Source organism: Rhamphochromis longiceps, linkage group LG13, assembly GCF_057381845.1.
Source record: "Rhamphochromis longiceps isolate RC_006_pf linkage group LG13, R_longiceps_female_GT1.1, whole genome shotgun sequence".
NCBI lineage: Eukaryota > Metazoa > Chordata > Actinopteri > Cichliformes > Cichlidae > Rhamphochromis > Rhamphochromis longiceps.
In genome coordinates this window covers 19,887,171-19,909,561 of record NC_140569.1, presented here as the reverse complement: position 1 = coordinate 19,909,561, position 22,391 = coordinate 19,887,171, and the positions used below count along the sequence as shown (strand labels likewise).

The following is a 22,391-nucleotide window of genomic DNA, read 5'->3' as shown; positions in this document are numbered from 1 at the left end:
ACATTTCTGGGCATTTACACTGAGGACTTGAGATGAACATGTGACCGACTGCACCTTTAAAGCTTCAAATCCCTTAAACCAGTTATATCAAAGGTGATGCTACTACTTAATTAGACGTAATTAGACAAACCAAAACAAAAATACATACAAAATTTACAGAAACTACACATGAAAGAGAGATATAAAACACTGAACATTACAAACCGTGTCTTTCATAATTAATCAACATTTTCTTGCATAACAGAAGAGAGAAAGTCTGTCCTTTTCAAATCAACCAAACAGAAAACATTAAATACAATTCTTTTCCCTTTAAATGTCATCCAAAAATAATGAGATCTGCACATTATCACATGTCTAACTTAAAGATCAACGTGTCCTTCAGGTGCCCCAGCTGGAATATAAGACGACTACACCATCTGATCTGATATGCGTGACACATTGTCCACATTGTGAACTTGAGTGGAGAGGGATTTTCGACTGTCTGTACGCGTTCTGGTCCTTATCCTCCTTGTTTCATTTTCATGCTGGCCACAACAATGACAAGAAAAGGCTGATTTGAACTCCTCGCGGAACTTCCCTTAAGAAAAAAACGACAACAAAATCTTTATAAAGTCCACCTTCTTTAAAAACCATCTACAAGCTTGCATTAAAAATAGCTTAAATTTTTTTGTAAAATCATTCTAAGAGCTTTTTTTTCATAAATGCATGAATTAAAAACTTGCTGCTTTCTCAGAATTAACTTCTGTTTTCAGGTTATTAGCAGATAAAGCTGTGAATTGTGTTGTTGTTGCCAGTTTGTTCACTAGAGGGCAGTAATGAATCCTTAGAGGAGAGTTCAAAACTTACCACTTAGGAAATTGTAGATGATTGGATTTGCAGCACTGTTGGCATATATGAGCCAGTGTGAGAAAGTAAACCACGCATACACTGTCTCTCTGTCGTTTGTCTTCTTAAATGTCCCAAAGACTCTGGAGGTAAAAAAATGATATCATTTTATTCATTCTTTTCTTTTTGCATGCATTTTAATCACAAACCTGTCAGGGGGAAAAACTATACAAAATATGGCTTATAGTAAGCTCTACTGTAGATCCGGGATGCAGCAGAGCTTCCTTGAGAGATTATTACCTTTTCATGACATTGAGCACACTGATTGGCAGGTAGCACAGGGCGAAAACAAAGAGCACCACCATCAGCATGCGAGCTGTCTTCCTCCGGGCTCTGACTTGTTTGATCTCAGCACAAACCGTGCTGGTTCTAACCCTCACCGACTCCCCCGGTCCTGGAGTTGGAGCTGAGCATTTGATAGACTTCCACTTCCTCTGCAGCACTGATGTGCTTCCAGGAATCTGTTGAATGAATACATTAAAGTGGATACACGCGCACATCAGACCCTGGAAGCCCATTGGGAAATTTATATTTATAGCAAATGGCAGAATACGCACCTGTTGACACCACAGCTTGTGACAAATCTGAATGTATGCCAAGACCATGAGACACAGTGGTGCGAAGTATGTGACAATGAAGAAACAGGTGTGGTACACCTTTGGGTAGATCTCAGCTGTTGAAGGATTTAAAAGGAAACACTTAACAATATTGTAGAGAAAACATGAGTAGTTACTTAGTAGTTAAAGACTAAAAAGCAGATAATGATGAGCGTCTAGAGAACAAACACGTCCACTGACCACTTTTTCATAAGCGGCTTATTATTAACTGAACCTTCTGCTGAGTGGCACAAACTAATGACTTAATGATTGAGAGCGGGTAAAGTTTAATGCTTTTTTTATATACTACATGTTCTGCAACACTACTCATAAAATTCCAAATTCAGGAGATTCCACAAATATAGTCAGTTTCCCCTTTAAGTTTCCCCCAGTTTACCATGTGGCTGGTATTTTTGTTTCCTGAAAAGCCTGACAACTTTCACCTTGGGGCCATTTGCCAGTGCAGACATCCAGCAAACATCCACTTTTTTGCCAAGCAGACCTGCCTCTTAGTCAGCCAAATAGCTGCTTTCAAAACAAGAATCTTCAGCGTCCAAACCCAAAGGTGGCACAATAAGTAAGGGGTTCAACTTCTTGCTCATAATTATTCTTCTGTTGACAGAGCACTGTGAATTCATGCCACAATATCAGACAACCTGAACTGTGGTGCATACCACTGTGTCATCCTGCCATCTTGCATCAGCACACGGAAGAATTCCTCAGTCATATTTATCATTTTATCTTGTTTTTTAACTACTTTGATAACTTTTTAGAATGAAAATGAAGTTGAGGGGTTGCCGTGTCGACATGCTACAGGAAATCAAGTTTTGCACAAACGTTTCAAGAAAAAACAGCATCTGTGAAAGGTTGTTGGAGTGCTGCTGAAGGCGACGAAATTAGAGGTGAGTTAGGCCAAATGCAAATTTGATAAGGCTGTTGATTGTTTTCATGGGCGGAGTCTCTGAACTTTGTGTTCCGTCCTTGTATAGTTCTTCGATCAGAGTCATTCATGAGATACTGACTGACTGCCATTTAAATATCTAGTCATTACTGATTCATTTACCTCTCATCAACTTCTGACATTTTTGTTTACTTTATGTAACAAAAAACACAATTTTCCTCTTATTACTGCTCTGCCTGTCAGTCTTGCACTGCACACTTTCAATGATGACTGCAAGCTTATTAAAGAAAGCAATCTACGTTTCAAAGGTAGTCATTAAAGGTACCCATCATTACTGTAATATAATGAATGTGAGTAGATGGAAAGCTTCCTCTCTTTGTAAGGTTTTCCTCTTTTGACTTCTTCAATCACAGAGGCACCCTGAGCGACTTCATCTGAGCAAAGCAAAATCCACCCATCCCGCTTAGGTGCTCACGCTTTATGGATAAAAAGTGGTATGACACGTGATCAACCCATCTATACGGGGGGTGGAAAAGCCCAATAAATGTCACTGCAGTTGTTGTTTAAGTAATTTAGTGAGTCATTCAGTTAAAGTTGAAACTGTGCTTCTAGCAGCGAGGGAGACATATATTTTCATAATGCGTTCATTTAGTTTGTGAACTGTGAAAACTAACCTCCCCAGTGCTCATCACACACCGTGAACAGACTGGTCTTATTTGTGAGTTCAGGCAGCAGGCTGCTACACTCCATCACGATGGCCTGGGGGATCATGATGATACACGACACAACCCAGATGACAACAATACTCTTGCGCGCCCTCTTGGCTGTGCTCTTGAACAACAGTGGGTGACAGATCGCATACCAACGGTCCTGGGCGATGCAGCTCAGCGTTAGGACTGATACAGAAACAGAGATGGTCTGCGAAGAATGAAATAAAACTTTTAACTAGATACACAAAGATGTTCACCATTTAATATTGATACAGTTTGCAGTTGTTACAGAAAATACTAAATGCTCATGAGGAAAATAATTTCAGAACATACATTTGTAGACTTGAATCATAGATTGGCAAACACTGATGCATGGGACACCTCCTATGCTGGAGATGCTCTTATCTCTGTGTTGCAGATGAGTCTGTTCACTTCAGAGCAGCGGCACAAATTCCACGTGCAGGTTTAAAAGCAGTGGGTGGTCAATTTTTCTTGGAAATAAAAGGCGGAGATTCCTTGTTTTTGTAAAGGGTTAGCTTATGATGCCAGGCACATTAAAATAAATCTCGCTGCCTAATTTAAAATGTTCATTTAAACGATCTTAAAAAAAGAAAGGAAAGATTGCACCTTAGGCAGAGCAGGGCACATCCTCATTGCCCTTCAACTGACAGAAAGTCAATTGTTCATTGAGTTTGGATGTTTTTGAGTTTGGATGCATCCTGGATGGTTACAGGTTAAGTATGCTGAATATGAAACATATGTAAACACTGAAACCAGTGAGAGAAACCTTGAGGGAAGTGAATCATTGTTTGCAAGACAACAGGAACCGTCTGTGACATTTAAATGCTTTGAAATGTATATTTTAAAAAGACGTTCCCACACACACAAAACAACCTGCTGCATTTAGGCCAAAACAGCATTTCCACCACACTGCTCATTGTAAATTGCAATGATCATTTTTCACTTGCTTGCACATTACACTGGGGAATCATGGATGGGTTTAATCCGGACACCAGCTGCAAGCTGAAATATGGACCCCCTTTTTAAAATATTATACAATGTACTGCATTTGGCTTCTGTTGCACCCTGCTGTGAACCTATTCAAGGTATTATAGACCACCAGCATACAATGTAGAACAGTAGAATAGGAATCATACCAAAATGTTACATAAAATGAATCACCAAAGGGGAATTAGAGTTGATGCTCCTGGATTTAAAAAGAAAGCAGCGGGAGATGGCCCTCAAGCAAATACTGCAGCGCCAGTTTATGATACAAAGCTCAACAGTAAACGGGGTGAATGTCACTATGAAAACCTTCAAAGAGATTGCTAATTAAAAGCCATGAGGTGCAGCATGTTTGCTAAACTAGCTCCTGACACACAAGAATTCACATTATGTTAGAATTTCTTTGCTTTACAGCTGCATCCCTGCAGAACATATAGTCAAAGCCGTGCCACCATAAGGCTAGAATTGACTTTGCTGTGCATAAACAATATAATATAACACAGTCTGTTAAGAGTATGAGACATATAATCTGTGCAGAGTAGTTTGGGACTTTGGTACATGCTCTCGATACATATCATTGTGATCAACAATATTAAATAAGATTGTCTTTTTTGCATACATATTGCCAGAGTGGTGCTAAAGCAGTGTTGCCTGAGGCATTAAATCACTTTAGAGTAACATCAAAGGTCTCACTCAGTGCACATCCTGGGGGATATGAAAAAGAGTTTTTTTTTTTTTTACCCTCATGAATACCATGAAGAAAAATGGTAGAATAATAGAAATATGGGTCTTGGCTTGCATCCACAGACCTTGTGAATTGTTTCTGAAAAGGTCAAAGATTCCAATATCCTGTTTGAAAAGCAGATGTCAGGGTTCAAGGCTTACCTGCAGATAAGGGACAATTTTGCACAGAGTGTTTCCAAAGAACCACGTCTCTGTGATGTCCACCACAAGACTCGCAGGCAGGCAGATGATGGTGACCAGCACATCAGCCAGGGAAAGATTCACTATGAAATAGTTTGTCACGGTGCGCATGTGACGGTTCTTCCATACTGCAAAACAAACTGAAAGTGATGCACAATCAAGGGTTGTCCAAAGAAAGGCAAACATTTATCACATCAGTGCATGTGAAATCTATTTGAGCCACCAGTGTCTTGATACTTTGTGTATGCTATCATACACAGAGTCTGAACTAAAATTTAACTGCAGCATTGTTTCATTTGACTAAATCAGGAAATAATTATAAAACTTTCAGACATTAAAAGACAAAAAAAGCTCATGTACAGTATTGTGCAAAAATCTTGAGACTCCTGTTTACTTGAGCCTTTCTTAAAATTTTGCCAGGAAAACAGCTGCAGTGATTTATTTAGTCATGTACAAAACATACATGGAATTACAGAATTCAAGGCAAAACACAGTTTGTACAATTCTAACAAGCTTTAAAGTGAATATTTGGTCACCTTTATCCTTTTACATGGATGTAGACACTCATTGTTGTGCCTCTCTCCTGACCTCCTCCGTACATGTTGACAACAATTTCAGTTAAAAAAATTCAGGTTTGGATTACTCCGTAAGACCTGTTGCCACTGACTTTCAATTTAGTTCTTACGTAAAATGGCATAGCAAAGCCTTTTCTCCCTGTTTCTCCCTCTTAATCTCCGTGGAGATTGAGATGATGGACTCATATACGTACCTGGGTGTTCAACTGACTAATAAATTGGACCGGACTAACAAGAGAAATGCAATCTTGGAAAGGACAGAGCAGGCAGTATCTGCTACAGAGACTTAGGTCTTTTGGATTGCAAGAAGAGTTCCTGAACTCCTCCTATGACTCAGTGGTAGAATCTGACATCTTTTTTGTGTGTGTATGGTCTGCTGGGGCAGCAGTATGTCTTCTGGGGATAATAAAAACTGAACAGGCTGTTCAAGAAGACCAGCTCTGTTTTGGGACACCCTCCTGACCAGATGGAAGTATGGTGGTTAAACTGTCATCCCTTCTAGAGAACACATCCAATCTCATGCAGGTCGCTCTGACAGCACTGAGCATCTCCTTCAGTGACAGGTTGCTGCACCCACGGCGTGCCAAGCTGTTTTTCCTTCCATCTGCTGTCAGAGTCAACAGCAGTAAATGTATGACAGCAGTAATTGTACACATATGAACACACACATGCACACTCTGTGGTCTGTACATATTTCAAAGTTCAACACTCAATGCCTGCTATGCCACTATGAAGTATCCTGGTTTGCTGCTAGGCATCTAATCTTCTTCCACCTTATATTGTTTACATTTTCTTTTATTGCTTCCGTATAGCATTATCAGTTGTGCTGCATCTATTTATTTCTGCCACGTCCAATTTGCTTTTTTAATAATGTGAATTTTCCTACCTGTTGGACTAATAAAGGGTATTTTATCTCATTTATCTTATCTTAAAAATGGCTTCTTGTCTCCCTGAGTCACAAAGTGAAGGTCTACAGTCTTTGACTACACATGTTTATTCCGTATGCAAAGCACCAATTTAAAACACTATAGAACACTTTTTCTTGCTTGTTACCCTGAAAACACTTCACTTCTTGAAAGCTCTTGTTTGAAGAACTCTGAAAGTTCAAGTTCATTATTTAGCATGTTAGCACTCCTCTTTCTGTCATACCCATTGCACAAAAAGTAAACAGTAAGTGACACGTAGAATGTGCCCAAGTGGAGTGAATAACCAAAACCAAAAACGTAGCCAAATTAGACTTCAGTAAACAGTAGAAGGGCCAGATGTATCCATTGGGTCCTGTTTCATGTCTTTACTGGATTTCTTCATATTTATTAAGGACACGACTTTCAGATACTGCTCATCTGCTGTAGATATTATTTTAGGTTTGCTATTTCTTCTTTTGTTCTATTTGGGAATCACCATGTTGGTGCAAAAACGCTATTCTCTCTTATCTCTGGGATTTTTCATAGACCCCACTTAATAGAGTTGCAGTAGGCACGTTTTTTCATGCTTGAATGACTCAATTGTTTGGTTTTTTTGGCTTAACAACCAAAAAAAAAAAAAATTCCTCTAATAACGGCCATGTAGAGGCTAAACCTACATTTGAAGCCACTGAGGTGTTCGTTGGTGACGCGATGCCAATGTTATGCATGAAACTTCAGTCCAGTAACTCCAGCCGTATACTTATTTTGTCTTGTCCCATCTTTAATGCACTTCCATCAGTAGTTGTTGAACAGTTCTCTTTATCCAACGTCATTTATCACAACAACGCAGCGGTCACAAACTGTTTGCTTCTTTCGACCAACAACACCTGGCGCTAATTACATGTTTCTACAAAAGGTGACCCCTGGTGGCACACATGAGGTAACAACACAAAAAATGACTCCTACAGGTCAGGTTCAAGGACTGGACTGAAAATCAGTGAAAAGCGGTCCAAATGAGAAAAAAAAAGTCTAAAGAGCTGTCCTGTAAGAAACTAAAAAATTAAAAGAAAGTACCTTTGAAAGTAAAATATAAAGAAATGTGGGGTGGTTCAAGATATTTGCACAGTACTGTGGGTTCAAACATTGCCTTTTTTGTTTTCTTCATGCACAGCTGAAATCAGTGGTGTCACATGTCAAAGTAATAAAATTCATTCTCTCTTCTTTTCATGCCACATTAGTGCATAGTCACAGTATATTCTGTGTATCTGGGAGGCAGCTGTTGCTTCTGAAATAGCTTTTAGTATTGTGCAGGGAAATTATAACCTAGAAAATGAAAAGATTTGGAAGGTTGGTAGAGAAAAAAATAATATCTCTGAAGTGGAAGAAATGCATTTTTTGTCACAAAATATATTTTTCCAGAAGGAAAGAAAACAAACAAAAACAAATTAGACAGCACTCCCAAAAGTAACAGTTTGAATCAGGGAATGCAAAGCACACATTTGCCAAAGGTTGTCTTACTCCTTTAATGATTCAAGGTGAGAGGCTTTCAAATGCAAATGAAGCTTTAATGTACACTTTTTTTAAACTTTAAAAGTCATTTCCCAAATGGATTGTGATTTATTCGACAACACGGTGACTGACAAATACGCAAAAAAACTCCCGCTGTAGCTTTGCCTTCCCTCATTTCATGTGCTGCCGTTCCAACATTTTGTTTCTAGCGAGGATAAGAATTATAGGTTAGATGGTATTGCCGCAGAGAATTGATTCACTCCAAGAAGAGCTCCTGGAAAAAGGCTGACAAGAAAATGCAACACTGCACAACTAAAAACAATAGAGCGGAAAATTACCTCACAGACAGAGACCAGGGTGGACGTCAGGTACAATCTACTATCTTTTAGTGACAGTATGTATCAGATTTATACCCCTACATGTTTCATAATATACACCAATGGGCCAAGACATTATATCCACTCACGGATAAAAGGGATGATGCTAAGATTTGGGATTTACGTGGACCAACTTTTGGAAAGACCACATGATGAAGGTTTTGATGACTGGCTTGGATCATTTCCAAATCACAGAGGTTTGCAGGGGTTTTCTGGTCAGCAACAGTGACTGCTGACCAACAACAAGGTGTTGGTGGATCTGCTAGATAAAAAATATGTTCAGAGGAACCTCCGTCTCACAACTTGAAGGACTTAAATGATCTGTTGCTAACATCTTGTTGCCAGATAGCATAGGGCAACTTCAGAGGGATGGCACACTGGCCTTTTTCACAGCAGACATTTTCAGTTGTCATAGCAGGAAAAGCACAGGTGCTGGTGTTAGTGATAACACATGACAAGCAAAATGTAGCAAACCGCTGAATTTACTTAATATGCATATGCTTTTTTCCGCTCTGACATGAAGATGTTACAGAAGCTTGTAATTTTGCATCAGAATGACCCTACAGGAGATGAGCAAAGTCTTCACTAGGCTTGGATTCACTTTAGAATGAATAAGAAACAGAAATTCCTCTTAGTACACTTTTCCATTAGCTCACACAAGTAAACATACCATAAATAATGAAAAAGAAAAAAGTTTTCCCCTCCTTAACAGCTGGAAACTTCCAATCAAAATCTCAATGCATACCCATGCAGATCAGACTGCAGCTTTCTGGCTCTTCAGTTTGCTCCTCAATCCATTCAGTACCCTGTAGCTTCAATTATGACTGCGGTAAGATATGTGTATAAAGAGGGCTCATATATTTACTTTTGCCTCAGGCCTGTAAATGTGCTGTGATGGTGCAGACCTGGGGTGGATTATATAAGGAGGATAAAAGGTCTAGACTGTAACTGAACTACACACAACATCAAAGAGAAGATACAGTCAACTTAAATTATCTTCTTGTGCATATCTGATCAGTGCTTTGAATATGAAAAGTTGCTACAATGCTGTGAATAAATCAGAGGATCTAGAATAGAGTAATACTGACGTCAACACACGCGTTTGGTTTGACTGAATTAGTGTTTGATCTTTTTGCAGTGAAACACGCTGTTCAAATATAAACTAATATTCTCCTCCTTGCCCTTTGTTCTATTGTATGTTAACATGCAGTGTGAGCTACTGTTGGAGCATTCATAGCTTTTCTGCTGAGGGAAAGTTGTCTGTACGCTGCTTTTCTTTCTAATGCCTGCATCACTGACGACCATTGCATCACTGCAAAAAGTTAGACATTCAAACCAGAGAGAGGCCTTTCTCTGCGGAGTCTGCATGTTCTCCACGTGCCAACAGGAGATTCCTGTAGGAACTCTGGTTGCTCTCACTGTCAAAATCATGATAGGTAAATTCTCCTTCAAGCTCCTAGCCTGTTTGGCGCCCTGGGCGAACACTCCCTCTTCACACAACCCGATTCAAATCATGAATACATAATGGACTTGGATTTAAAACATTATAAATGAAATGTGCTCTATTTGGAAGGAGCAGCCCCCCCCTCGACGGCTCGTGTATGAGACTTTAAATCATCAAACTGTAAATTTTAAATTGTTATTGATCCCTTTACCCCGAGTCCTAAAGTGTATATTTATTTTCTTACTCTTCTTATATATATTGTTTGTTTACTTGCACTGCTATAACTGGAGCTTTGTCGTCTCGTCTCTATATATACTGGACTGTATGTAGCGGAGATAGGGTTGCCAACCGTCCCTTAAAATACGGAATCGTCCCGTATTTCGAAACAAAAGTACACGTCCCGTATTGAGCTAATAAGGGACGCACTTTGTCCCGTAATACAGTGAGAATCAAAAGTAGTCTATAAATGTTTATGGAATTAACACTTTGTTTGAAAACATAATTCCCAGCCCCTCTCCTGCTTTGTGACCAATGAGCTGACAGCACACTTATGACAATTCGAGTATGACAATTCAGATTACCGCTCATCTCATTGGTCGAGGAAAGGTCGCTTGCGGAGAAAATACCGGAAGACAACAGATGACCACAACAAGAAGCATGGTCAACAGGGGAACAAACGCCGACTCTGCGGTGCAAGTCTCGGATGACAGTACACCTAAAGCTGGGCAGACACTGTGCGATTTTTTTCAGTCACGTTATTCAGCTCCTGCTCAAACTGCACGATTGACTCGCAGGGATTAGAAGTTTGCAGGTCACGATGCAGGTCTCACACTATACGGCCCGATGCTCTGATGCGACCTGAGTGCTCACACTGTGCCAACATAACATGAAGGTTATAACAGAACATCTGTCGCTCGCTCTCTCTGTCTTTCACTCACACAGACACACCACTACCATCAACTTTGCTAAATTGCTAATGAAAAACATTGATCAGGCAGCTGTGATTGAGCAGCAGTGTAAATCCAACTATTTTCACGGTTGTTGTGGTTGTGATAATTTTGTGATGCCACATCGAAAAGGCTCGGATGAGCTTTCCAAAGTTCTACAAGTTGTGCCTCCATCGCTTGTGTCCAGATCACACGCTGCACAGCCGTGCTGCGCCGTCTTTTTCACCAACGTTTACGTTTGCGCGTGAGCAGTGTGAGCGCCTGTGGTGACACCCTCACGAGCGATTGATGATCGGGAGCTGGTCGTGAGGTGTTAATCACTTCTCGTTACCCCACGTATACTACACGACGCACGATGAAGGCCAAAATCGGTCCGATCACTCAAAAATCGGCTCAAAATGGGCCAAAAATCGCACAGTGTGAGCCCAGCATAAGCCCAGCATTAGAGCAGCAATATTTGTTCCCCTCAGAGAAAGGGAAGAATGGGAAAAGGAAAACACCTGGCTGGAAAACGTTAATATGGGCATGTGCAGTGAATATCAGCGCTATGTGGCCAGAAGTGTGATAATATAATTTATTTTGTGTAATAAACAACTGCAAGGATAGATGATTACAACAAATTGATGACTAATACATAAAAGTAATACATAGATGAATAATGATGATGAGTTATGATGCGTAATCATGGGAACAAGCGGGTTTACAAACAGGAGCAGCTGATTAGCATTAGAAAAGCTGAAATAATACCTCAGCTGAAGCCAATTGTACTAAATGCACTAAATGTGCACTGTTACAAGAATATTTTTCTTTCTATTGTTTTCTATTATTTTAAGTTAAGCAGGACAGAGTGCTTTTAAAGAAAGATTTACTTATATTCTCAAAAGTTAAGCATGACAGGCTTCTGTTTAAGAAAGAGACCTGTTTTACTGTGTTAATGTTGTCATTTTGAGCTAAAAATAAATGGCTAAATGATCATTTGTTTCACATGTGTTCATATCACAAAGAATAGAATATGCATCTACTTAAATCAACTTCAAGTCAAATGGTTAAAAAAATAATTTCACACACAAAAAAAGAGCTAGAAAATTCACCACACTGGGAAGGGTGAAGACAACTGGGTCGCCCGGCCCTGGCCACGAGGTGTCCCTTATTTATTTTTCAGGGAGTTGGCAACCCTAAGCGGAGATGACAACAAAGTTTACTTTGACTTCGGCAGCAAGCAGGCGCACCGAGGGCTTCGTGTATAGAATTTCGAAAAAACATCGGTGCAAATTATAAGTCTGTATCATAATGTCTGGTGTTTTCGTGTTTGTTGGTTTGTTTTTATTTTGTTTTACTTTGATGGTTATTGTCAGGGTCCCTGTGCCTACCCGGTCGGCTCAGTACGGCTACATATGTTTTGTATTCCTTTTTTTATTTTTTTCCTGCTCTCTCCTTTCCCCTCTTTCCCTCCTCCCTCTGCCTGGGCGGAGCTTACCTGCGGGCTCCTGCCCTTGGCCCACGCACCTGTGGCTCATCACGAGTGATCCAGCTCCTTTATAAGACGGCAGCCCTGTGTTTCTCGTCGCTGGACCGTTGCCGACCCTCGTCAGTGTAATCCCAGCTCAATGACTTCAGAAGTGTTTCATAGCGATTTACCTAACTACCCATTCGTGTCTCTGTGTACAGATTCCCTGGACCTACCCCTGTGTTACCCGAGTGAGTGGAGTGTGAGGAGGAGTGGACGGAGAGTGTGCGTGTCTTTCCCGTTCGTGTGTGGACCCCCGGAGCCCGGCTTTCCCCTCACTTTTGTAAATAATCACCTGGTGCATCATAATAAAGACTCTTGTGCTTTCAAGACCTAGAGCCTGCGCGTGAGTCCGTTCAGTCCCGTTGTGACAGTTATGATGGTTATCAAACGTTGCTCTGGCCGGTCAGAAAATCCCCCGCCGCCCCGCCCTCTCCTCTCTGCGCCGCAAGCAGCAGGCGCACCTGCAAACGAAGGGCGCCCTTACTCCCAGCAAATGGGCGATAGAAAACACTACAGGCACTGTGTAAAACTGAAACAATACACTAAAGCTACTTTCAGCTGGCTCTTATTCATGAGGGGTTGCCACAGCGGGTAGCTCCGCATGTTTGATATGGGAGATTTTCTACACTGGCTGTCCTTCCTGACAAAACACACCTCCGGGGTATTTGTGTCTCCTCCTGAGATCGTTCTAGCGATTTTTCGCTTGTTAGGCAAATACGCAAACTACTTTACTTGCATTAAAGCTGCAATGCTGGGGATGAATTTATCTTCAATAATATGGAAAACAGAAGTATTAACATCCAATTTATATTTTCTTTAGCTTTATACTTTATATACCATGAACAGATTCAAGAAAGAGCCACACAGATCTTTAGAAGAAATGACCTCCTGTGACAGAAAACAGCAAGATTTTGCCTGTCCATATTCAATTAGTCTCTTACACATGTGCTATTCATTGATCAGTTAAATTATAAAAAAAAAAAAAAAAAAAAGCGAAACCCTATAAGGCCAGCGCTACAAGCATATAGTAATTTGATTAGCAACGTGCAGGGACAAGAGATGAAAGGAGAGCACATCTCTTCCACAAACAGCAGGAAATGAAGGAATCTTTGTAGTCATCTTTGTTCATCTGGTTGTTGACCTCTTTAATCAAATCCGTTTAAGTGTGGATTTCTTTCTCTGTCATTTTTCAGATACCGTCTGAAAGAAAATACAGTCTCAAAGTCATGTCATTTCGGATCAAATGCAAGCAAATCACAACAAAATTTAGGGAAGCTGCATAAAAGTCCATATCACGTGTCAGTCTATGTCAGGCAAAGTCACTTTGAATTGGCAGCGCCTGATATAAAAGCTTCAGTTAGATAAAAAAAAAAAAAAAAAAAACAGATTCAAACTTATCTGTATCTGGGTCTCTGTCTAATTTATATCTAATTAAAATCCATCTAGGTGCGGTGCACAGCAAACAATTTCATGCTCTTAAGCAAAGAAATTTATACTTACAATATGTTCTTCTACAAATGTTCACAGTGTAAACAAACTCAAAAGAGAGTGAAAAGCAGCCCTGATTACAGGCTCCATATTCTGAGAAATGATTTCTCCGATATTAAGGAAAAACATATGTCTGCTTATGTGTTGCTTTATTTTCATACATCTTTCCATTTTTATTCCCTCTTGTTCAGCCACACAAGGATTTGAATTGGGCTCATCAGGGAGACAGTGTCATGGTCCCTGTGCCTCACCGCTGATTCTGTATTAGGCAACATGTTTTCTCTCTCTCTCTCTCTCCTGCCGGGGCGATGCTCATTATGGGCTCCCGCACCTGGCCCACGCACCTGCTGCCGATCGGGATAATCACAAGGCCAATTTAAGACAGCAGCACTGTGTCACTCGTCGCTGGATCGTTGAGTTATCAGCGTCAGTAGATTGTAAATAAGGATCTGTGAGTTCGTTCCGTCTGTTCGCCTCTAACTATAATCTCTGTGTACAGATCTATCCCGGACCTTTCCCTGCCTGCCTGTCATCCCGTGGACGAGTGAGTGGATGGTGTTTCCCCAGTGTGGGGAGTGAAGAGAGAGAGCCTTTGGAGGACGTCAGATTCCCGTCTTTTCCCTCACATACCCCGGAACCCCCTCCCCTCCCTCCAGCACTTTGTAAATAGCATCACCTGGTGTCGTTGTGTAAATAAAATCTGTAAATCCTGTAAGGAGTCCCGGTCTGCGCTTGAGTCCGTTAACTGAAACCTGACAGAACGATCCAGCCATCATGGACTCAGCAGGTCGGGACCCAGCCGCTCAGGACCCTGTCGCTCAGGCACTCATCGCTCAGGGAGCTGCTCTGGCTCGACATGAGCAAATGCTCGAGCGGCTCCACCACGAAATGGCGGCGCTTACGCAGGCGGTCGCTCGCTTAACACCTCTGGAGAGTGATCCCCGGCCGGCGGCTCCCGCCCCCCAGGAGCCTGCGCCTGCCGCTGCGAGCGCACCTCCGGCACCTCTGCCACCCTCGGACGGACCCCTGCCCACGCCGGAACCTTTTACGGGTGAGTCGGACAAGTGTGCTGGTTTTCTGGCTCAATGTACTCTTGTGTTCCGTGAGCAGCGGCGCTTCCATAACAACGACAGTGCCAAAATAACCTTTTTTGTCCAGTTGCTGCGGGACCGGGCTTTAAAGTGGGCTCAGGTCGTGCTTAGCTCGGATCCCGGGATTGCCTATGCTGATTTCCTGTCTAAATTCCAGACTGTGTTCAATAAAGGCTCAGGCGCTGAAGTCGCCGCGCTTCGTCTGCTGAACTACAAACAAGGGAAGCGGAGCATGTCTGACTATTCTATTGATTTTTGGATTTTGGCTGAAGAGACAGGCTGGGGCCCGGAGGCCTTACGGAGTGCACTGCTCAATAATGTTCGTGAAGAGGTGAAAGATGAACTCATTATGCGAGATCTCCCCCACTCTCTTACCGAGTTAATGGCTTTATGTATTAAGGTGGATGACCGGCTGCGAGCTCGTCGTCTGCCGCGGCACTACAATTCCCAGGAAGCCACGGGGCAGTGGAGGGCTGGCTCCACCTCGGAGCCCAGCTCTTCCCGGCAGGCAGAGAGCGCAGACGGAGGAGAGCAACCCATGCAGATTGGAGGCTCGCATCTCTCCGCCGCGGAACGCCAGCGCCGTATCTCTGCCGGTGAGTGCCTCTATTGCGGCCACAAGGGACATGTGGTCGCCTCTTGCCCATCTCGAGCAAAAGGTCGCGCCCACCAGTGACGGTAGGAGTGCTGGTGGGCGGTCTCAGCCAAGACAAATCTCCTCCACGGTTAATGCTGTCTGCCCAGCTCACGGTCAACACCAAAGGTCATGTTCTCTCCGTTTTGATAGATTCAGGGGCGGAACAGAATTTTATTGACTCTGAGTTAGCAGACCGCCTTCAGCTAGGGCAGGAACCTCTTCCCCCACACTTTGCATGTCACTGCTTTGTCCGGCCAGCGCCTACCTGACATTACTCACGTCACTGAGCCCGTTATTCTTACTCTGTCTGGCAACCATACTGAGGAAATATGTTTTTTTTGTGTTTAAGGCCACTCGGACGCCGCTCGTTCTCGGGCACCCCTGGCTTCGTCAACACAACCCGTGCATTAATTGGCTTACGGGACGCATTACGGGGTGGGGAGAGGAATGCCATATGACCTGCCTTAAATCCGCCTCACCGCCTCACACACCAGCCTCCCTCGCCAAGTCGACCGCGCCCTCCGATTTGTCCGGAGTGCCCCCTGTTTATCATGATCTCGCCGAAGTGTTTCGCAAGGACCGGGCCCAGTCGTTGCCTCCTCACCGACCGTACGATTGTGCTATCGACTTCCTCCCTGGCGCGCCATTGCCTACTAGCCGTCTCTACAGCATCTCTCTACCGGAGCGAGAGGCTATGGAGTCATACATCTCAGAGTCCCTCGCCGCCGGCTTGATCCGCGCATCCTCATCGCCCGTAGCAGCAGGGTTTTTCTTCGTCGAGAAAAAAGACAAGTCTCTCCGCCCGTGCATCGACTACCGTGGATTAAATAACATAACCATCAAAAACAAATATCCACTCCCACTTCTGACCTCTGCTTTTGAGCTGCTCCAGGGGGCGACAGTTTTCAGCAAATTGGACTTGAGGAGCGCATATCACTTAGTTCGGATCCGAGAGGGCGACGAGTGGAAGACCGCCTTCAATACTCACCTTGGACACTTTGAATACTTGGTTATGCCGTTCGGCCTCTCTAATGCTCCTGCAGTTTTTCAAGCACTCGTTAATGATGTTTTGAGGGATTTCATCAACAGGTTCGTCTTCGTCTACCTCGACGACATCCTGATCTTCTCCAAATCACTGTCAGAGCATGAGACCCACGTCAGACAGGTCCTGCAACGCCTGCTGGAAAATCGGTTGTTCGTAAAAGGTGAGAAATGTGTCTTCCACGTGTCCACAGTTGCCTTCTTAGGCTACGTCATCGAGCAGGGAGACCTACGTCCTGACCCAGCTAAGGTGAAAGCCGTGGTGGAGTGGCCTGAACCCCCCAACCGACGGCAGCTGCAGCGGTTCCTCGGCTTCGCTAACTTCTATAGGAGGTTCATCCGGGACTATAGCAAGGTAGCTCTGCCTTTAACACAATTGACCTCTCCCAAGGTTCCTTTTCAGTGGAACGATGCTGCCCAATCAGCCTTCCTGGAGCTGAAAGAGCGATTCGCCTCAGCACCCATTCTGGTCCAGCCCGACCTAACCCTGCAGTTTGTGGTGGAGGTGGACGCATCCGACACGGGAGTAGGAGCGGTCCTCTCGCAACAGAGGGATGGTAAGCTCCACCCGTGTGCCTTTTTCTCCCGTCGTCTCACCCCCGCAGAACGCAACTACGACATTGGCGATCGGGAACTTCTTGCCATCAAGCTCGCCTTGGAGGAGTGGAGGCACTGGCTGGAGGGCACTGCCCAACCGTTCATCGTTTGGACAGACCATAGGAATCTGGCATATCTGCAAACCGCAAAGAGGCTTAACGCCAGACAAGCAAGGTGGGCTCTGTTTTTTACGCGGTTCCACTTTTCAATCACTTACAGGCCAGGATCCCGCAACGTCAAGCCGGACGCCCTGTCTCGACAGTTCTCCACCTCCGAAGACCCGGCGGACCCTGCTCCCATCCTCCCGGCCACCTGTGTGGTGGGGGCTGTCTCCTGGGAGATCGAGTCGGCCATTCGCGAGGCTCAGAGAGCCGAACCGGATCCAGGAGGCGGCCCTGCGGGGCGCCTGTTCGTTCCCCAACCTGTCAGGTCTCAGGTATTACAGTGGGCACACACAGCCCGTTTCTCCTGTCACCCAGGAATACACCGCACAATTACTTTCCTGCAGCGCTACTTTTGGTGGCCCACCCTGAGCCGGGACGCCAAAGAATACGTCTCCGCGTGTACAACCTGCGCTCGAAACAAGACCCCAAACCAGCCACCCTCGGGTCCGCTTCATCCCTTACCCACGCCTACCAGACCATGGTCCCATGTTTCTCTGGATTTTGTGACCGGCCTCCCGCCATCTGCAGGTAATACGGTCATACTCACGATCATTGACCGCTTTTCTAAGGCGGCTCACTTTGTTGCTCTGCCCAAGCTGCCTACAGCATTGGAGACTGCTCGCCTGCTCACCACCCATGTCTTTCGCCTGCACGGCATTCCAGATGACATACAAATACAAAATGGCAAAATGGCGCCGGTGAGGTCGGCTGCCGTGCTGGATGCTCTGCCCTAACTTCTCCACTTTTTGCAGTTTTTCGTCACTTTTTGCTATATCTGCGATAATCTTGCATGGGCATCATGCAAAACACACAAATCCGCTACAGTAGAGACACTTTGGTTTCTATTGGTCTGCAGTACACGAACATTTCACCATGTTTAACTCCGGACCCAACCTGGCCAAAGGAGATCCTGAGAGAGAACAAAGGACGCGACCCTAAGCAACGGCCTCGAGGTAAAAGAGCCGGCATCAGGAACAGGCTACGGGTTCGCGCACACCGCGCACCCATGCCCAGTATCCTGCTAGCCAATATTCAATCCATCGAGAACAAGCTTGATGACCTCAGAGCCAGAATCAAGTTCCAGAGAGACATTCGGGACTGCAACCTCCTCTGCTTCACCGAGACTTGGCTGAACCCAGCGATACCAGACCACGCCGTGCAGCCGACGGGGTTCTTTTCGGTTTACCGCATGGACAGGACAATGGAGTTGGGGAAGAAAAGAGGTGGTGGAGTGTGTTTGATGGTGAACAACAGATGGTGCGACAGCACAAACATCTCCCCACTCACACGCTCTTGCTCGCCCAATCTGGAGCTTTTGATCGTTAAGTGTCGCCCTTTCTATCTCCCTCGGGAATTCACTGCGGTCATTGCCTGCACTGTTTACATTCCGCCTCACGCGGACTCGGACACTGCCTTATGTGAGCTACATGAGGCTCTCACACATCAACAAGCACTTCACCGAGATGCCGCACTCATTGTTATGGGAGATTTTAACAGAGTGAATCTCAAACGGACATTTCACAACCTTCACCAGCACATCAACTGCCCCACCCGGGGCATGAGGACATTAGACCACTGCTACACCCCGTTCAAGAACTGTTACAAGGCTCAACCCCTGCCGGCATTTGGAAAATCGGACCATTCCGCCATCTTCCTCATACCTGCTTACAAACAAAGGCTAAAGCAGCAACCACCAATCAGGAGGGAGGTCGCTCGCTGGACGGACCAATCGGTGGCCGCGCTGCAGGACGCACTGGATGACGCACTGGATGATGCAGACTGGGACATGTTTCGGCGCAGCTCTGATGACATCAACATGTTTACGGAAGCGGTTGTGGGATTTATCGGGGAAACTAGCGGACGACACAGCAGAAAGAACTATCATCCGAACGTTTCCCAACCAGAAGCCGTGGGTGGATAAAAACATCCGCGACGCTCTGAGATCACGCACCGCTGCCTACAATGAAGGGCTTGTCTCCGGTAATATGGACCTATACAAGGCTGCGTCCTACAACGTGCGCAGCGCGGTCCGAAAGGCAAAGCGGAGCTACGGGGAAAAACTAGAGTCACAGCTACGACAGTGCGACTCTAGGAGCCTGTGGAAAGGACTGCGGACTATAACGGACTATAAACGACCAGCTTCTTCAATGATGAATGCCGATGCTTCACTGGCTGATGAGCTGAACACGTTTTATGCTCGCTTCGACGCCGCAGCAATTAAAACAACAAACGGCTGCGCGCGCTCGGAGTGCACCAGTGAAGAAAATGCATTCGTCATCACAGAGCATGCCGTGAGGAACACCTTCAGGAGGGTGAACACCAGGAAGGCAGCAGGACCAGATGCAATCCCTGGCCGGGTCCTTAGAGCCTGCGCTGATCAACTAGCACCGGTGTTCACGGAGATCTTCAACCTCTCCCTGGCCCAAGCTGTGGTTCCCACGTGCTTCAAACAGTCCATTATTGTCCCTGTTCCAAAGAAACAACAGCCCGCTTGCCACAATGACTACCGTCCAGTAGCACTGACTTCAATTGTGATGAAGTGTTTTGAAAGACTGATGAGAGATCACATCACTTCTTCACTTCCTCCCACCATCGACTCACTTCAGTTTGCTTACCGGACTAATCGTTCCACAGACGATGCCATATCTCACCTGCTCCACACATCCCTGAGTCACCTGGACACTGGCAGAGGGAATTATGTTACTGTGTCAGTGGATCCTCAACTTCCTCACAGACAGACCCCAATCAGTGAGGGTAGGAAAACAAGTCTCCCCCTCCATCTCACTCAGCACTGGAGTGCCTCAGGGCTGTGTTTTAAGCCCCCTGCTGTACTCACTGTACACTTATGACTGTGTAGCCACATCCGACACCACCTCCATTGTCAAGTTTGCTGACGACACTGCTGTTGTGGGCCTGATCTCCGACAACATCGAGACGGCCTACCTGGAGGAGATTAGGAACCTGGAGACCTGGTGCCAGGAGAATAACCTCCTCCTAAACGTCAGCAAGACTAAGGAGCTGATCGTGGACTTCACTACAAAGCAGGCGAGGAATTACAAACCCCTCATCATCAGTGGCACGCCAGTGGAGAGAGTGGACAGTTTCCGATACCTGGGTGTCCACATCACTCAGGACCTGTCATGGTCCTGTCACATCAACACCCTGGTTAAGAAAGCCCGTCAGCGTCTCTTCTTCCTCAGAAGACTTAGAGACTTCCATCTGCCACTGAAGGTGCTCAAGAACTTCTACTCCTGCACCATCGAGAGTGTCCTGACGTCAAACATCTGCACCTGGTTTGGGAACAGCACCAAGCAGGACAGACGAGATCTGCAAAGGGTGGTGCGCTCGGCAGAACGCATCATTCAATCAGAGCTCCCTGACCTGCTGTCCATCTACACCAAGCGGTGCAAGTCCAAAGCTAGGAAGATTATGATGGACCTCTCCCATCCCAACAATGGACTCTTCTCACTGTTGAGGTCTGGGAAGCGCTTCCGCTCCCTTAAGGCCAAAACAGAGAGAATGAGGAGGAGCTTCTTCCCCCAGGCTATTCGGGCCCTGAACCAGGTGTAGGACTGGACTCTCCCAAACACGTCACTATAAGACTGGACTCTCACACACATCACCACACGCACCACCACACATTTCCTATAATCCTATAATTCCTATAACTTATAATCCTTATCTTTATAATCTCTTCTGCTATTTGCACATTCTTTACTGTAAATTCCTAAGTTAATTTGTAAATTTTTGTAGTAAATTGTAAATATTGTAAAACTTTTCTTCTGTCATTTAATGGTCGGGCATTGTACAGCTACAAGCATTTCACCCCCATGTCATACTGTGTATGGTTGTGTGTGTGTGTGACAAATAAAATTTGAATTTGAAATTTGAATTTGACATCGTGTCTGACCGGGGTCCTCAATTCACGTCCCGTGTGTGGAGGGAGTTCTGCACCTCATTGGGATCTAAGGTCAGTCTCTCCTCTGGTTATCATCCGCAGAGCAATGGCCAGTCCGAACGGGCGAACCAGGAGTTGGAGGCGGCCCTGCGCTGCGTCGTCTCTTCCAACCAGGCCGTCTGGAGCGAGGAACTGCCCTGGATCGAGTACGCCCACATCAGCATGACCTCCTCCGCCACGGGCCGGTCCCCTTTCGAAGCTTCTCTGGGGTTCCAGCCACCTCTTTTTCCCTCCATCGAAGGCGAACACTCTGTGCCATCCGTCCGGGCGCATCTGCGTAGGTGTCGTCGGGTGTGGAAGGCCACCCGGGCTGCGTTGTTACGCACCAAGGACCGCAACAAACGCTTCGCTGACCGCCGCCGGTCCTCCGCTCCCGCCTATACTGTTGGGCAGATGGTATGGCTTTCCACACGCTTCGTTCCCATCCGGGCGGAATCCAGGAAGCTCTCTCCTGCCTATATCGGCCCGTTCGAGATCTCGGCTTTGGTTAACCCTGTGTCTGTTAAGCTCAAGCTGCCTCGCAACATGAAGATACACGATGTCTTCCATGTGTCTCAGGTTAAACCTCTCCGGTCCAGTCCTCTGTGCCCGCCTTCCAGGCCCCCTCCTCCCCCCCGGCTCGTGGACGGTCTGCCGGCTTACTCGATCACCCGTATCATGGATTCTCGGCGGCGGGGGCGTGGCTTCCAGTACCTGGTGGATTGGGAGGGCTATGGCTTGGAGGAGCGGTCCTGGGTCCCTCGGGCGGCCATCCTGGACCGGCGCATGCTGCGGGCGTTCCATCGTCTGCATCCGGATAAGCCTGGTGGGTCGCCGGGGGGCTCCCGTTGAGGGGGGGGTACTGTCATGGTCCCTGTGCCTCACCAGCTGATTCTGTATTAGGCAACATGTTTTCTCTCTCTCTCTCTCTCCTGCCGGGGCGATGCTCATTATGGGCTCCCGCCCCTGGCCCACGCACCTGCTGCCGATCGGGATAATCACAAGGCCGATTTAAGACAGCAGCACTGTGTCACTCGTCGCTGGATCGTTGAGTTATCAGCGTCAGTCGCTCAGTAGATTGTAAATAAGGATCTGTGAGTTCGTTCCATCTGTTCGCCTCTAACTATAATCTCTGTGTACAGATCTAT

The 22,391-nt window shown here is 45.4% G+C and overlaps 1 protein-coding gene across 1 annotated transcript in view; it reads right to left on the bottom strand.

Moving 5' to 3' along the window:
* Positions 1-206: 206 nt before the first annotated feature.
* The window catches only part of hcrtr2 (hypocretin (orexin) receptor 2), a 37,117-nt gene continuing 14,932 nt past the window's right edge, over positions 207-22,391 (bottom strand). The window contains exons 2-7 of the mRNA XM_085427993.1: positions 4,983-5,161; positions 3,057-3,300; positions 1,443-1,558; positions 1,126-1,346; positions 847-968; positions 207-577 (exon numbers count right to left, since the gene is read on the bottom strand). Of these exons, the coding sequence (XP_085284119.1) occupies positions 408-577; positions 847-968; positions 1,126-1,346; positions 1,443-1,558; positions 3,057-3,300; positions 4,983-5,161 (1,052 nt within the window). The 3' untranslated portion in view covers positions 207-407. The remainder of the gene's footprint in view (positions 578-846; positions 969-1,125; positions 1,347-1,442; positions 1,559-3,056; positions 3,301-4,982; positions 5,162-22,391) is intronic.